The sequence below is a fragment of the Heterodontus francisci genome, chromosome 25 (assembly GCF_036365525.1).
Source record: "Heterodontus francisci isolate sHetFra1 chromosome 25, sHetFra1.hap1, whole genome shotgun sequence".
Classification (NCBI taxonomy): Eukaryota; Metazoa; Chordata; class Chondrichthyes; order Heterodontiformes; family Heterodontidae; genus Heterodontus; species Heterodontus francisci.
Window position 1 is genome coordinate 51,148,342 of NC_090395.1, and position 18,657 is coordinate 51,166,998.

General features: G+C 40.1%; 1 protein-coding gene across 4 annotated transcripts in view; it reads right to left on the reverse strand.

Annotated features, from left to right (window-relative positions):
* The window catches only part of LOC137383867 (TBC1 domain family member 22B-like), a 509,534-nt gene that overhangs the window by 468,419 nt on the left and 22,458 nt on the right, over window positions 1-18,657 (reverse strand). For all 4 annotated transcript variants that reach the window (XM_068057201.1, XM_068057200.1, XM_068057198.1 and 1 more), the window contains one exon: window positions 1,309-1,622. In XM_068057201.1, coding sequence (XP_067913302.1) covers window positions 1,309-1,622 — 314 coding nt within the window. The remainder of the gene's footprint in view (window positions 1-1,308; window positions 1,623-18,657) is intronic.

An 18,657-nucleotide genomic window follows, 5' to 3' on the forward strand; every position in this document is an offset into this window, starting at 1 on the left:
CTGACAACTACAGCTATTACCAAAATTTTAAGTATATGCAGTAAAACCTATAAATTAGGGATACCTAATGAACTTGCATCATGTGTCCTTGTTTTTAAAATGGCCATATGTACAGTCAACCAATAAGCCAAATATCCCAGGATTGTCTACTGCAGAGTTCCTTCTTTTGTGTCACCCTCACTAGGATTGTGCTTCTTTCTGGAACCCTGCTAGCGAGATGTGATTTCAGCTCATTTTCTGTTTGTTGGGTTTCCCAGTTCATTGCCACTGCAGGGTCTTTTGACCATTGAGGGAGGGATGTCCTGATCCTGGGATCTGCTACGTTAGCAGACTGCACAAGCCGAGGTGCCTGATGGAGGACTGGAATGCCAGGGGCATCCCAGCCAAATTGGGGAGATTGATGCCCTGAAGACCCCTGTCTGGGAGTCCCTCGCTCCACGTGCTACAGTTGCTAATACTTGAAGTGTTGTGGAGTGGCTAGGGGGTTGTTAACAGCTCATCAGATGACACACCAATGAAGTGAGATCCAATCTTCCAATTGCAGCTTTACTTTTTTCCATTCTCTTCAGCCCCTTATGCGTTTTTGGTTGGGTTTTGAGCACTCTGCTCGCAGTCTGAGCAGAGTTTTCCACCTGCATGGCTGCTTTTGCACCCAAACTCCTCACTGAATACAGTCTTAAACTAGAAATACCTGAAAATATTTGTAAGAATGGGGAAAAAATTGGATTTTATCGTCTGTCAGATGGCACTTCTTGACAAACTGAAGTCTGATGAACTGCCCACTACAGTTCCTGGCTCTTGTGGAATGGGGTATTCTTTACCAAACATCAACAACAGCAGAAAAACCACTCTATCTCTTGGATCTCAGAGACAGAGTGGTTTCTCTGCTACTATGGATGTTGGATAATGAGATCTCCATTCCACGAAGCCACTTTTTTCATCCACTGCCACTTTGCGCTTACCTGCATGTCCCATGTTTTAAGTTGCAAACTGACTTGGTGTCTTGAAGGCTGTCCATAGTTCATAAATTGCAAGTGTTGGGGGCTTCCAGGTGCTGCTGCGATCTATTACATTGCAAGTTATTTAGGACCTTTTTTTTTGCAGCTGTCTGTTTTTTCGGGTGTCCCATCACACGCACACATGCATACAAAGATATCAGTGTTGTATTTGTTTATGAACATTATATGAGCAACCTATCAATACAGCAAGGCATAATATAAAATAGAGGGCTACCAATCAATGTCATCTCCATTGACCAAGAGCACAACCACTCCAACTACACCAGTAGAAGTATAAGCAGGTCCTTACCTGAAGACATTGACAGTTGTACTTCACTGTTTGATTTGACCACCTTGCCATTCCTTTTAACCTCATCGATTGATTCTGATTGCTGCATTTTCTCTCCAGGGTGTTCCTTCAATTTATTGTGGTTCTGAATAACCTGAGCAGCTGTTGCCATGGCAACCTTCGAATTAAGGCTTTGGGAAGCAAAAGACATGAACTCCTCTTCTTCATCATCCCCAATGTCCCAAGCATCACTCGTGCTTTTCGCAAACTCATGGAAACTTGAGGCTCTCTTTGACTTTGACTGTGTATACATCTTAGAACCCTCTTTAAGTAAGCTGCAAGAAGAAATCAACACAAAATGACTTAGTATTAGACCACTCCCCTGAAAACTACAATCGAAACATTGTCCCAGAATCATCATTGGGACTTGTTTGTCCATAAATTTAAGTAAAAATGTCAGTTCTATATTTTTTAAATTATCTGCAAAAAATTGAAAGTTAGTATTAACTGGCCATAAACTGATTCACACAAATCACCACTCAATCACTTCATAGAAAAAACAATTATATCATCGCAATAATTCAGTTCGCAAAACTAATGATTAGAATTTACATCTAAAATGTTTAAAACAGGAAATAGAGCTATTTGCTATAAAGAATTGCATCTTTAGTCATCCACGTAAATGTGCTGCATAATAACAATAATTATTAATTGACTAAATTCTGTATTAGACATAAAAACCTCCTACACTCCAGTATAAATGACAATTGCCTCAAGCAATTATCAAGCACTGGAGCAATTTATTGTAGTCTAACTGAGAACAAATATCAAGCTTTCCATACTTGGAACATATTGACATCATAGTGCTCCGGGGGTTGGTAGATCAGAACAAATTTATTTTGACAGTGCAGACAGCAATTCATTTTGCTGGAAATGTTTTATAACCTTCACAGCAGCCTGCAAAGCCTCATTTTACAGTTCAATCATACATGTATGATCTAATACAATTCATGAACATTGTAGTACAAGCTACTCACATATTATCTGGTTCATTCATTGCATAAAATTTGCATCCAAATAGCAAATCTTACATACCCTTCATTAAAAAGTATAGGAAGAACAAGTTGGTTTTCACAGCATTTAATTCAACCTTAGTTCAAAGCTTACAAAGCACTACTACATGTACTACCAACACTCAAATTGGGAAAAGCTTTGTGGTACACATAACTGATTAACTCATTCACTTCAAGTCAGGGATCCAAGATCCACCTACAGTCATAATTTCCATTTATGTTGTGCTTCTGGAAAACAATGACAACCATAGAAACAAACTGACTGTCATTTTAATTCTCCACCTATGCTGACCTCTCTGTTCTTGGCCTCCTGCAGTGTTCCAATGAAGTTCAATGCAAGCTCAAGGATCTTTCAATGAGGCACTTTACAGCCTTCTGGACTCAACATTGAGTTCAACAATTTCAGATCAGAACCTCTTCTCCCACCCCAACCCCCTCCATTCTGTTTCCCTTTTCTTTGCAAGTTTTGATTTTACTGTCTTGTTTTTTTCTCTTTGCTTTCAGAGGTGACTATTCATCCTTCTGCCATTCACACATACTCTAGACACATCTTTTGTTTCTTTACTTGTCCTATTACCACTCCCTTTGGCCTTGCACCAACAACCCTTTGTCATTTAATCTCTTCTGTCTTCCACCCTATCAGACCCTCCCTTTTGTTCTTTTTCCAATCCTCCCCCACCCTTCACTTGCTTAAAACCAATTAGATGTCTAACTTTTCCCAGTTCTGTTGAAAGGTCATCGACCCGAAACATTAGCTCTGTTCCTTTCTCCACAGATGCTGCCTGACCTGCTGTGTATTTCCAGCAATTCCTGCTTTTATAACAATATAAACACTATTTATTCTGGCCTTTAGCAAGTCAAACATTCAGCGCACCCACATTATATGTTACAACTCCAACCAGCGTAGATCTCGCCCTTACATCTCAATTGCAACTTTCCAACAAAATGCATACATAATAGGTGTCTGTGTGTTACTACAGTGCGGTGGACTTCATAGGAAGATAGGAACAGTAGTAGGCCATTCAGCCCCTCGGGCCTGTCCTGCCATTCAGTGAGATCATGGCTGATCCGCAGCCTAACTCCATATACCTGCCTTTGGCCCATATCCCTTAATATATTTGCTTAACAAAAATCTATCTATCTCAGATTTAAAATTAACTGTTCTAGCTTCAACTGCTGTTTGTGGGAGAGAGTTCCAAACCTCTACCACCCTTTGCATGAAGAAGTGCTTCCTAACATCAGAGATAGCATGGCATCAAAAGACTCAATAGTACAGACACATTTATATAATCATGTATGCATATAGAGAGAAGTAGGAGTGTGTATAAAGATAGATTTAGAAGCGCACACACATAGCATAAGATCCGCTTCACAGGTGCTACTGCCATAATTCCATTAGGAATAAAAGTTAAGTGAAAAGCAATACATCTTTTATTTTAATTGAAGACGGCAGTTCTTGTACTGACTTGCTTGCAGGATCGACCATTGTGAAAAGAAAAATCGAACAAGGATAGATTTTTGAAGAGCATTACCACCCATACTTGTGGACCACAAATCTCAGCTCTGGAATAAATGATCAAGTCACATTCCAGATACAGAAATTTTTCGTATTTTCATTATTGACGTCCATTACAGAATTCCAGATTGATTACACAGAGCTAAATGGTTCATCAAAAAAGTGAGCACGGCCATTCTACCCATTTTACCTCATCAATCCAAAATGATTCCCATCAAAATGGCCAATTATTTCTTAAATGATTACCTGGCTTTTACCAATCTTTGAAGATAAGTCCATGCATTGATCACTGTGAAGAACACCACCTGATAACAGCGCAAAGTAGTGTGTGAAGCAATTTCAACCACTAAGCATAGTGCCAAATCTCCTCATAGCACTTGCCTCTCTCCATTTTAATGCCATCCTCCACTCATGATCCAACAATTACCACTCTTTTCTGACGACTCCTTTCTACATTCACCCACTTCCTTTAAATCACATGCCCTCAGTGTATACAAATTCCATTTATCTCACAGTATATTATCGCAATCACTAAATTTGGATCTCGTTGTGTCAACTTGACTCAGTTGATAGCATGTTGACGTCAGAGTCAGGATTTCAGCACATAATGTGGGCCGTCACTTCAGCGTAGTATTAAGGATATGCTGCACTGAGAAATGCCACTTTCTGGATAAGATGTTGAATTGCAGCCTTCCCTTTCTCTTTATGACATTACTCAAAAAAATGCCATGGCACTATTCAAAAAAATACAAGGGGGGGCCACCTTCTCACCTCCACCCAAATTAAGTCTGGGGCGGGAAGGCTTCAGGCCCTTAAGTGGACAATTAACACCCAATTAAGGGCCTCATCCTGCTGCTGTCGGTATTAGCCCAGTGGTTGGCAGGCCTGTCGCCACACTGGGAGCACGCCAAGCAAACTCACGCAGATTGCTTGCCAGCTCCAGGGCACCTCGTTAGAACGACAGACCTGGCATCGGGAATGGGGGGAGCCTGCTGAGAGCCACCCCTCTTCCCTTGCTGCTGAGTCAAGTTGACACAACGAGATCCAAATTTAATGATTGCGATAATATACTGTGAGATAAATGGAATCTGTATACACTGAGGGCATGTGATTTAAAGGAAGTGGGTGAATGTACAAAGGAGTCGTCAGAAAAGAGTGGTAATCCCCCCTTACACCCCATCCCCCAAAAACTCCCACCCCATGATACCCCTCCTGCCCTGACTTTTCTATGGCCTGGTCCCAGGGCCCCAGTTGAGTCCAGAGTACTGGCAGCAGCCACTGCCTCTGCAGGGGCCCTGCTCAGTTAAAGAGCTGCCGGCCTCTGATTGGCCGACAGCTCTCAGCAGGTGGGACTTCCATTGTTGAGGTCCTTAATCCCGGGAAAGGCCTGCCGCTGTCCACTCAAGTGCCTAATTGCCCCAGAGGCGGCGTCGCAGGGCTCTCGCCAGTGGTCGAGACTCCCTCCGCCCAGACAAAATACCAGGCAAGAAATTCTGCCTTTGTTTGGCCAACATTCATTTCCTCATCCAACATCACAAAAAAGACAAAACGATCAATGCTGTTCATAACATATTAAGGTGCGTATATTGGCCACTCTGCTTACCTATACAACAAGCAACTACATTTCAAATGTAATTCATTGAATGCGAAGCATTTTAAGTCATCTTGAAGACCTGATAAAATACAATGCAAAGACAGGTTCTTTTTCTTTCTTCCTTCGTGCCCTTCAAGGAGGCAGTGAAAAACGGTTTCTCTCAATTCTTCAAAAGGGACAGCTTATTCATGTCTCTTCAAAGGTTAATATCAGCAAACACTTATTACTTTGAGACTTCATCTTTCAACTTTCACCTTTGAACATTCCTGACCTCAGCCATGTTCACTGAGTTCAAAAGGAACTGTCATAGTTCCTTCTAAAAAATCCAGTTTCCTCTTTCATGGCAAGTGGTTATTTTCTCCTCAATAAGTCTTAATTCCCCATAAAGTCCAAGTCACTCGCTGAATTGAATACTGCTGAGATAAACCCCACATTTCTCACATTCTGGAAAACAATACAAGAAAACACGTGCCATCTGACAAGTAATCGCTCAGTCACCTTTACCAGACATACCTTGGTCATGAGCTTTGTCATTTTTTGTAAATTTCAATCAGGTAAATATTGGGAAGATTGAAGGCATCATCTTTGCCCCTGCCACAAATTTAAATCCTTACTAATGACTCCAGTTCCCTCCCTTTTGTCTCACATTGAACTGGATTGTTCCAACTTCGGCATTCTCTTTTAACCCTGAGATGACCATCAGGACCCATATCTTCTCACAAACAAGAGCAAAATACTGCGGATGCTGGAAATCAGAAATAAAAACAGAAAATGCTGACAATTCTCAGTATGTCAGGCAGCATGTGTGGAGAGAAAAAGAGAGTTACTGTTTCAGTCTAATGAAGGTCAGTGAGCTGAAATGTTAAGTCTGCTTCTCTCTCCACAGATGCTGCCTGAGCCGAGCAATTCCAGCATTTTCTGTTTTTATCCTCACACAAAGATGGCCTAATTCCACTTCCATAACACTGCCTGCCTCTACCCCTATCTTAGCCCATACATCACTGAAACTCACATCCATGACATTGTCAACTCCAGACTGACTTATTTTAGTCTTCTCCTATGCTCCACTCTTCAGAAACTTGACTCATCCAAAATTCTGCTGACTGGATCCTTTGTCGCACTAAGTCCTGTTCATCCATCACCCCAGTACTTGCTGGATTATATCGGATCCAGTCCCCACAATATCTCAGATTTACTTCTCATCTGCATGTTTAAATATCTCTTTAGCCTTCCCCATCCCTGTCTCCTAAACCTCTTTCAACCCCGACAACAGCCCCCTAAACTCTCCATTCATCTGAGTCTGGCCAATTGTGCACTCCCCCTCTTACCATTGGCAGCCATGCCTTCAGCTGCTTAGGTCCCACGTTCTGGAATTCTCTCCCTGAACTCCTCTGCTTCATCACCTCAATTTCCTCTTTAAAATCTTTCTCTAGTGGTTGTATCTTTTGGTCACCCTCCTTTGACTCGGCGTCTATCCTCTAAAATACCTGCCAACCTGTTTCTACGCTATATAGATGCATGCCAATATTAAGAGAGTTTTAAGGGTGTTGTTATTTTTCCCCATACTGTTTAATCCTACATGGACTAACATCGCGGGATTTCTTCCTGTCCCCTCTGGTATTCATTCTAACTTTTTCATAATATGTAATGCTCAAGGTCTACGTCGATACTCAATATCCTGTATAGTCTCTGTGACACACATCATCCACTTTCATGAATCAAAAACAAAAATAGTGTGAAGCAAACATACCCTGGCATAATAGTTCACACAGTCGTGTATGCGCAGAAATTTACAAGAAAGAAGTACATAGAATTTACAGTACAGAAACAGGCCATTTGGCACAGCTGATCTATGCCGGTGTTTAGGCTGTACACGAGCCTCCTTCCACCCTTCTTCATCTAACCATAAAAGGATATACTTCTATCCCCTTTTCCTTCAATGCAGCTATGCTATTTGCCTTAAATAATTAATGTGTGAAATATTCAAAATTTATAAAAACTTTTGCCTCTGGAGTTCCTAACAACTATCTCAAATAAAAATGTCAAGCCTACCAAATTATTTATTGTTTTGTCTCTACATAGACTGTGCCTTCAGGCTTACTAAAAAAATGAAATATCTTCTTCAAATAAAACTAGATTGCTCAAGATACATAATAAACAATGCCCAACTTTGACAATACTACAACAAAATCTCTATGTAACAGTTTGGAAAGGGTAGCCTCTATCCCAGTATATTAACAAATTATTGCATAATTTATACTGCTTTGATTAAATGCTTCGTAGCATAATAATAGCTACCTGCTCCAATATTTCATTTACTCTAAGAAATGTATATGCATTTTGTCCATTTAACAGGATCACATATTTAGTGTGGCAGAAAGAATGGAGTAAAGGAAGGATGTGGCACGATTATTTTTACATTTTCATTAATAACTCAAAAACTGCAAGCCCAACTTAATGAGCTTTGAGTATCATGGTTCAACTATTACAAGATGAATTACGCTAATTAAATCCAATTTTCACAAGCAAACTAGATTAGGGAACAAGACTTATCACCATACATAATATTGAGAAGGTAAATGGATAATAGTATATGAATTTTAGGGAATACTATACTACTCTAGTGTCTTTTTAAGACATAGCTTATTAAATGAATTAGAGTGACAGAAAATATTATAATGAATGTTGCACAGAAATTATATTTATTCTTCATTTTTGATGAATAAATGTCAAAGCTACTTCCAGTTGGCATAAAATCAAAAGAAAAGTTTTCATTTTTCATAAAAGCAGCTTCAACTACCTTTCTGTTTTTAAATATTGTCAACTAAAAGTATGAATTGGCTTGCCTTAAATGTTATTGACTTCATAACTACTTGCCAGGTTGGCATCCACATAGAACCAGGAAAGTCAATGACATTATTCACAAGGTAACTAATCCAGTTCCAAGTTCACTCTTTTAGGGGCTTACATTTATGACCTCCTCTGCTCCTTCAATAATGTCAGTTTGAGGTAGTGTCATGTAGACCCCACCTGCCAAGAATGAGGCATATTAATTTTGTCATATGAACATTAATTTTAAACTGTTGCTAGAGTGAAGAAAGGACTTGTTAAAAAAAAAATCACAGACACTTGGCTGGAAAAACATTTGCATACTAACAGACAGTGCTTGGAGAGACAAAGGACTATTCCTTGGTCCACTTAACCCAAAATGGGCTGTGATCACCAGACATTGAAGGTGAGGACAATCACATTCCAGGATGACTGCTAAGATGGCAGAATCCACAAATATAAGTGGTCAAACCAGCTCGTCACATGACTAACCTGCTGGGCAACCTGGGGCTTTTTGAATTGTGCCACAGAGAAAGAGGCAGAAAGCAGTTTTGAACTGGAACCTGGAACAAGGAAGCCTCTCTCTCTCTTTCTCCCAGGCCACCAGGCCCACAGAAGACACATAAACCTCAAGAGAGGAAAGACTCTGATATCGAAACAAGTTGAAGCATGCACTGGGCACCAATGAATTGCAAGTCTGACCGGCAACCAAAGACTTCACAGCAAACTCAAAGGACAGTAAAATAGAAACCCATCTATTGCCTCAAACTTTTCCCCTTTATTCTTTTCTACTTTTCTGTCTCTATCTGCGTGTGTGTTTATCGCATAGGCATGCTAGCTTGGTCGCATCACATATTTGTAGTCGGCAATCGAAATAGAGTTTAATAATAATAAACTTCTACCTTTCTTGTTTAAAATCTAAGAAAACCTGTCTGAATTGATTTCTTTAGCTTACAATTGGAAAGCGGTAAACAAGGATTCACTAAGGGGGAGCTAAAACACAGTGTTTTAAAAAAAATTAAACTCTGTTACGGTTAAACCAGACAAAGGCTGAGAGGGAACCCCTAGACTGCTTCTCACCTGGTCATAACAGGTAGATTGAATATTTGTTTTTAAATTATAAAAGGGCAAGGTTACCTTTACTTTTCCTCATCTTTCACAACATCTCCAACTTAGCAGAGAGGTGGCAATCTATTCCCAGCCTCCTGCCCACATCTTTCTGAACTAACTAATAGCAAATTAAGATGCATGGACCAGAGAGGACTCTTCCACTGATGATAGAGTCATAGAATTTTACAGCACAGAAACAGGCCCTTCGGCCCAACACGCCTGCGCCGACCATCAAGCACCCACCCAATCTAATCCCATTTTCCCGCACTTGGCCCGTAGCCTTGTATGCTATGGCGTTTCAAGTGCTCATCTAAATACTTCTTAAATGTTGTGAGGGTTCCTGCCTCTACCACCCCTTCAGGCAGTGTGTTCCAGATTCCAACCACCCTCTGGGTGAAAAAATGATCTTTCAATGACTTCTGGCTAGCTCTCTGCCACAGTAATACAGTTGAAATCAGAAGCTCAATGATATATCAATGTACAGTTCAATGCATCAGGAGGAAGAAATTGTAATAAACTTATAATGTTTTATATGACTCTGCAGACCCAAAATAGCAAGCAGAACAATGAATTAATACAAGGGCAAAGGTGGCAGAGAACTCACGAATCCAAAAACAGGTATGATAGGATCCTAACCTTGCAATATCGTACCCAAGTAAAATTATGCACCACTAATTAGAAAGTAGATTTAGAGTTTGGAATTGGAGACAAATAAACCTTGAGAATAGTCCAACAGCAACATGGTTAAAATTAATGATGGTCTGGGTTTTGCAGTAAAATAACTAGGCTATCAGCACTCACCATTATTAAAGAATAAATCGAACAGCAACTTCTGGAGACCACGCATGTGCAGATAAACGTGGAAATCACAAGTTGCTGTCCAAAATATAAACACAATGTGCTGGAAATACTCAGCAAATGTGGAGGGAGAAACAGAGTTAACATTTCAGGTCTGTGACCTTTCATAAGTTGCTGTCCAAGTTGTTCTGATCCTCTAGAAACTTTGCTAGAACAGTATCTTGCCAAGAGACTTTGAATTCAAATACAAGCATAAAGTGTAATTTTTTGTTTTGAATCTCCTGAAGTTCTAGTAATAATTGTTGATTTTTTTTTTTAAAAAGAGCAATGTATTCCAAATACCATATGCAGGAATTTAGAAACTTAGGAGTTTCAAATCTGTTGGAGTGACTAGGGAAATGTAAGAATAATCACAAAACATTGAATACCTCTCCTCAACTGGTATCTTATGATGTAATAAAGTTTTTCAATCAGGTCCTGATTTTAGCTGTGATGTCATGATGCTGTAACGCCATGTGACACCATTATTGTATTTTGAATCCATTACTAGTGTTGATGGTTTGTTGGAGTACTTTATTCTACGACTGTGCCTTAAAAATAGTGCACTTCAGTGTATTGCCAACCATTGCCTACTAATATTTCCTAATTTAGATAAAATAACCACAACTTTACTTCTTTCCTAGAAAATTTTGGTTTGAATATGAAGCTCAACTGTTAGAATTTAATAATAAAACTGGTAATATCAGCATAGATGAATATATTATTTTAGACAGAATTAAGAACTTGAAAATAGATCGAGCATCCGGGCCAGATAGTCATCTGAGCATCCTCAGGGAAGCGTGACACTTGCTATATGAGCCCCTTGTCTGTATTTTTAACAGTTCACTGCACTCTAGAATGGTTCCCGTAGACTAGAAGGAAGTTAATGTCGCCCCGATCTTTTTTAAAAAAGACAAAATGGTCCTGGGTAACAAGAGGCCAGTAGTAGGAGAGATGCTTTGTGGGAATCATTAGGGTTGCCATATTGATTACTTAAATAGATGGGGATGTATAAGGGACACCAAACATAGCTTCAATAAAGGTTATATATTGCAAATTTGATTATATTTTTTGAAGAATTCAAATAGAATCAGAAATATGGGGTTAGGGTGGGAAAGTGGAGTTGAGGTAGAAGAACAGCCATGATCTTATTGAATTGTGGAGCAGACTCAAGGGGCTTTATGGCCTGCTCCTATTTCTTAAGTCACCAAGATGGTTGATGAGGGAAGCCCAATGGACATTGACTACTTAGACTTCCAAACAACTTTTGGCAAGAGGCTTTTATACAAGATGGTAGCTTCTGGTATCAATGGCTATATATCGAACTAGGTTGAGAACAGGCTGGCAGGCCTTAGGCAGAAAACAGGTGTAGATGGATTTGGATCTGTTTGGAGAGTGGTCATCAGTGGTGTCCCACAGGGATTGGTGTTGGGACCATTGCACTTTGCTATCTTTATTAATGATCTAGATGCAAGTCTAAGTGTTGGAGGTCTGATCTACAAGTTGGCAGATGATCCAAAAATTTGTATGTCTCAGAACTGTGCAGGGTATCCGACTGTTTCAGGAAGATCTTCATGAGTTGGTGAATTGGGTTGATGACTATCAACAATTTGGAAAGTGAGGTGTTATGCAGGGGGGCAGGGAGAATACTGTTCATGTACAGATCCTTCAGGGAAAAGCATTAAAGGAGATGGAGAAAGAAAGAAATCTATGATTCTAATGCATTGATCTCCAAAGGTTCATAAACAATCCCATGGAGTGATAGCTGGACATAATAGGGTGTTAGAATGCACTTATGGGACAACTGAATGCAAGACAAAACATACCAGTGGCTCAGATTTTGCAGTCAGCAGCAAAGCAAGGGTGCACACCACTGAACTCAAAGAAAGCTGCCACAAAAATCTAGCGATCTCTGTGGCATGGTTTTCCCCTGTCCAATCATCAGTTTAAATCTGGCACCAAGTCAAGAGAATGTCTTGGTGTGTAGCAGCAGTGATGTCAGCAAGCAGGTAAGCAACTAATCACACTGAAGCATTCACACGACAAAGCAGGAAGTTAAAAGAATTTAATATCCATCACTCTTAATTAAAATTTTCAGATAGCAAAATAAATGATTATGACTGAATTAAGATTGGAGCTAAAAAAAAACTTTCAAAAGGAGAGTTTTTTAAAATGTGGTATGTATTACAGAGAAATTTGACTTTCCACGAATATAAAATTAAGTTTTCAGGGTCAGTGAAAGTGCTTAGCATATTATGAAGTTAGTACACTGTTAAAAACCCAGTTACACCTCATTCAACAAGGTGTAACTTTTCAAGGGTTTTTACAGTGAGACTAACAACATAAAAGTGGAAGTTCTCATCAATTCAATGGATTTTCATTGACTAGTCTAGGATGCCTCAACAGCAGCAGACCCTCTGGAGAAGTGTAGAATCACTGACAGAAACTTCATCATTTCTGCTAAGTCTGCAGATTTCAGAAAGTGCCATCAGTTTACATGTAGTAATGATGGCCAATGATGACTGTTTCGCCATTACTACCACCGCTAAATCTGGGCCCATATTTTGTCTTTGTACAAGACCATGGTGAGGCCTCAGTTAGAATAGTGTCCAGGTTTGGCCTCCTCACATGGTGGGTGATATTGAGGCTTTGGAAAGGGTGCAGAGGAAAGTCACTACACCAGTTTAAAGCACCTTAGTCATCAAGCTAGACTAAACGATCTGAGACTCTACACTTTAGAAAAACCATGACTTTGGGTGATCTGATCAAAGTTTATAGATGTCAAAGAGAATAGATTGTGTTCTAGTTAACAGTTTGTTCCCATTAAATAGTTTAGGGAGGGTCAGTGGTCACAATTTTAAGTTGTACAAGCCCAGGTGTAAGTTAGCTGTCAGGAGGTGGTTCTTTCCCCAGAGACTAGTGGACCTCAGGAACAGGCTGTCTCTTTATGCAGTGGATGCCGAATCGCTAATTCTTTCAAATGAAAGATGGATGTGTTTCTGGCTGGAGCAGAGAACACCTCTTACAAAAGGTAGGTAGTACACTGAATTATCAGGGCCCACAGTGATCTCCTAGGCTAGTTTTGAAGGCTTAGTGAGATCAAAGAGGAATTTCCCAGAATTCTTTTCCCCAAATTGATCTAGATTTTTATCTGGTTTTTTGTTTCTCCCAGGAGACAATATGGCTTTGGGTGGGGCAGAGAGCGGAACAAGCTGGATCGACCAGCTTTCCTGCTCATCATTGTTCATAAATAGTGACCTGAACTTACTCCAACAGGTATCTGCCGTTGTAGCACAGTTTAAAGAAAATCAATTCTGTGAGGAAAGAGATTTAAAAAAACAATTTACAGAGATACGTCATGGTGCATTAAAATATGGTTAAAATTGAAAATGCAAGCCTGTGGCATGCAATCACCACAACATAATTTAAAGTATATCGTCTAACTTTACCCTTTACCCATCTCAGGATTGGCTGATAAGAACATCCCATACAACAGCATTTTCAAATAAGAGCAGCAAAGTTCAAACCCAGACCATTTCCCCCATTTCTGCAGACTATACGCCTCTGTGTTTCTCTCTCTCTTCCCATTTTTCGTCCTGTGCCACATGTGTCTTTTATTTGGCCCCCAGTCTAACCAAAAGCATTAACAGCAGTGATATTGAGTTATACTCTTTACAACAGGTAAAACAGCAGGTGTGAACTGGCAGTGTAGTTCATTAAATCCTTTAGTTGCTTTTACTGCCAATTTTTCAGCTCCCATGGGCACTGAACGTCCGCTGGTACCTTGCCTAAGTAGCCAAGCTCAGATAGTTGATGTCAACAGACTATTTCCCCATGGGAGCAAGGGAAATCACAGCTAGGTGCCCAATCATGTCCTCATCCGATGTCAACAAATATGTACTTCCAACAGGGGTCACTGGATAAAGATCATTAGTGTAAACCTTAACCGGTATTCCCCTACCAAATATAGGTGCGTTGCCATCAACTGCAGAACACTTACTGCCACTTGATCAGGATCAATTAACTCAGAACAAACCGGTGACTGAATTTTGTACCATCTCGGTTTGATAGCTCAGCTGCTTATTGCTTTAACCAGCTTCGACATCAAGGAAGCCTAGAGTGTTCTGATACCATAATTAACTTCAGTTACATGGCTAGATTGAAGAAGCTGGGGCTGTTCACTTTAGAGAAGATCGAGAGGAAATTTGATAGAGGTGTTCAAAATTATGAATGGTCAAGACAGAGTAGATAGGGAGAAACTGTTCCCATGGCGGAAGGGTGGAAAACCAGAGGACACCGATTTAAGGTGAATGGCAAAAGAATCAAAGGTGACATGAGGAAAAACCTTTTTGCGCAGCAAGCGGTTAGGATCTGAAATGCACTGCCTGAGAGTGTGGTGGAGGCAGATTCAATCATGGCTTTCAAAAGGGAATGGGATATTTACATGAAGAGAAAAATTTGCAGGGTCAAGGGGCAAAGGTGGGAAAGTACGACTTGCTGAGGTTGTTCATGCATTCAGCTGGCACTGACACAAGGGGCCGAATTACCTCGTTCTCAGCTGTAACTCTTCGATGATTCTAACGGCCCCATACGTAGAAAAAAAGTCAGAATAGAATTAAAAAATGGAAAAGAGGAGAACTATTGTTCAACTTAGAGATGACATGTGCCCTACCGCTGCAAAAGAATAGATTCCTCATCAACAACACTGCATGCAGAGGGTTATAAATGCCTCTCAACAAGGAGAAAAGGAGATTGTCCGCTTTGCTGCATGCTGCTCACAAGGAGTTTGTTGACAATTTTTTTCAGCGGCTATTGACATATTTCAATCTTAGATTTTGCTTTTCAAGTGTTTATGCTATCGCCCATTGGGGAAAAACAAAATCCAACTGACTTTAAGCAGATTCAAGTGGGGTACGAGCAGCGCAAGGACAACAGGAGCAACCAGGTGTAGGCAATAAACATAGCCTTGGCAGACTCACCCACAGCACAAGAATATAGCTAAAAGAATTGAAAATTAATCTGTAATTTTCACCTAGAAATTAACTTGTCCAGTCTGCAAAACCTATCACAATATAATTCACCTAATGCCTAATTAAATAACTGCATCTCCATTTACGCTCAACGAGTCAGATCTTAAGTTCTTTGCAGCATACAGCAACATTAATATCCCATGTGGCACCAGCATTCAAGAGTTCAGTGTAACCTTACTTTGACTATTCAATATGATTCCATTCACTCAAGCCTACCTTACAAAGTAATTCCTAACCACAGACACAGTATTTTCCATTCAGCCAAATAATCTTTTCCAGCGAATACACATTTTTAGGATCTGTACTAACAGTTAATAGAAATAACATAACTACAATAAAAGTACTGATTGTGACACAGGTTATTGTTACATCAGTCCATGTATACATTTAAAACAGTTACCTGTAGTTGTCAAGATAACTTACTATTTCCATCAATATTAGGTGAGCAAATTGAGCTTGTGAAAAAATAAAATAATTGTACATCAAAATTTGTTGGGAACTATTTTTAAAGTGTATGAGACATCTTTAATAACGCAGTTGATAAGAAACCAAGCATAGAATCACATTACTGTATACAGATCTGCCAAAACCACTGTGATGAGTTTAACAGAAAGGAAATCTCACCAGTGATAATGAACTAAGGGCTGATTTTGCAGGAGTATCAGAGACACAGATACCAACTAACAGGCCGCACAAACACAAGAAGCAACCAGCTATAGGCAATAGTCATCCACATCCCAAGAACAAAATAAAACAATGTTTAATTTTTAGCTTGCTCCTGGAATTTAGATGAATTAGACCAGTCTTTTCCATGGTAAAAAGTCAATAAAAGCCTCAACACAATCACAATTGAAAGTGAATGGTGTTAATTTAGTAACACAATACTGGGCTCCCACCCATTAAATGTCACTTCACATGTGTACATCAATTTTGATTTTTAATGTAGGAAATTTTCCGTCTGTAAACAACAGCATTTCAAAATCATATTCATTGAAATAAAATAAATTACATTTGTTACAGAAAGTGTTGGAGAAGTGGTTAATTTTGACTAAATATGCCCAATGATGTAACATAGAGTGAGAATGGCATAGAAAGAGGCCAATCAGCCCATGCTGGCTCTCTGTAGAGCAATCCAATCAGTCCCATTACCCTGCTCTACCTCCCGCAGCCCTGCAAGTTTATTTCTCCTCAAACGCCCATCCAATTTCCTTTTCAAAACATTCATCGTCTCCGCACATCAAATCAAATTGTATGGCAGAAATAAGTACATTTGTGGTTTTTAGTCAGTTCTAATCTGATGAACACTGGTTCAATATGCAAGGTTTCTTATAGAAAGCATCACTTAGTAACACGTCGACAAATACTACACTAGGTATTGTGGATATGGCCTTTGAGTCCACGAGCAACAAAGAAAGTGAAAAAGGACATGTCAGCAGCCCTAGACATGTTGACACGATATTTAGTTTTAAATACAGAATGAAATATAAATGTTACCTGGAATCATTGTTTGTCCATTTATATAAAGTAATACAAATTAATGCAAAAATAAAATTTTAAAAATTATGCAAAAAGGTGAGTGCAGTTTACATTTCACACCTGCCACCACCCTTCTTCTGTAAATCCATTCAATCTCAACACCTCATCTAGTAGGTAATTGGGTGACTGCTGACACTATTAAGTTGTGCAGACCAAGAGGCTCCCAGATTCAATTGCCAGTCTATATTAAGTTAGGTGATCCTAGTGCACCAAGCCTGAGAAATACAAGCAGGCAAAACAGAGCTTTTTCAGTCCAGTGACCCATGTGTATGTTAGGTTAGGGCAAGAATAGAATGGTTATGATGCCCTCCATAGTTGAATATTCTGCCAGTACCAGAATGGGAACTTTAGACATACGGGTTGGGGTCCCTTGGAGTCAAAATGCAACATGTCAGTACCTTTAGAAAAGGAAGGGGTGGAGAGCGGGGATGTCAATGGAATAAGTAACGTGAACAATTTTCCCACCCCAGGCTTTTGATGACTCGATTCAAACAGAAGCAATGGGGATCTCGTCAGAGTAACGCTTGAAATTCTTTTTCGCACCCAAGTTTCATTGGCTTTGTCACTGCCATTGCCCTTTTTCAAGGGTCAACTTAACTCAGTTGGTATCAGTCTTGCCTCTAAAATCAGCTGCTATGAATTTGAGCCTTCCTCCAAGAATTGAATGCAGTACTAAGGGAGTGATACGTTGTCAGGGCTGCCATCCTGCTGATGAAATGGAAAGCCTGTCTGCCTGTTCTGATGGATGTTAAAGATCCCATGGCACTAGACAAAGGGCAGGGAGTTCTCCCCGTGTTCTGGCAAATATTCCTAACTCCATCAAAAACAGATTAACTGGTCATTCATCTCACTACTGTTTGCTGGACTTAGCCACATAAGTTAAAAACTGTATACGATAACTTGCTCGGTATAATTATACATTTTCCCTTTTGCTGCCTTTCCAATTAACAAGATTTTTTTTCTGCAGATAATGGGAAACCATTGGGAGTCAGGGATGCCAACTTTTTTTTGTTTCAAATCACAGTCCTCTGCCTGCTGGCAATATGAGCAAGTGCTACACAGCTGATCAATCAACTGGCCTGCTGGTTCACAACGAAGCAGCCCACCACTTCAGACCCAAGGTCTAACACAGACCCAAAACATCGAGCCAAATACATTCCTCCATACCAACCACTACCCTCCCAGCGACACAGGTGAGCAGTGAGAACAGCGCAAGCTCATTTCTCACAATCCCACTGGCAGCCCCTACAGCACTGATCTGAGTGGAGCTGCCAACTCTAAAATCAGTACAGAACCTGCATGTTAAAATGCAATGTCATCTTGGGTCTGTAACTGAGCCAACGTCAGGACTCAACCAGTTAGTTATGCAGTATAAGCAGATCTCAGTCAACAAATGGAATGGAAGGAAATGCAGCCAACGAGTACTGAGGAAGGAAAGTGGGAAGAGGAACAGCAATCATAGTATAAGAGCAAAGAAGTCACTGCAATTGTATAGGGCTTTGGTGACACTACACCTAAAGTACTGTGTACAGTTCTGGTCTCCCTACCCAAGGAAGCATATACTCGGTTTAGAGGAAGTCTAACGAAGGTTCACTAGACTGATTCATGGAATGAAGGGATTGTCCTATGAGGAGTGATTGAGTAAGCTAGGTCTATATTCCATAGAGCCTAGAAGAATGAGAGGTGATCTTATTGAAACACATAACATTCTTGAGGGGCTTGACAGGGTAGATACTGGGAAGATGATCCCCTGGCTGGGGAGTCTAGAATTAAGGGTCACAGTTTCAGAATAAAGGAACGGCATTTTGGACTGAGATGAGGGGGTAATTTCTTCACTCAAAAGGG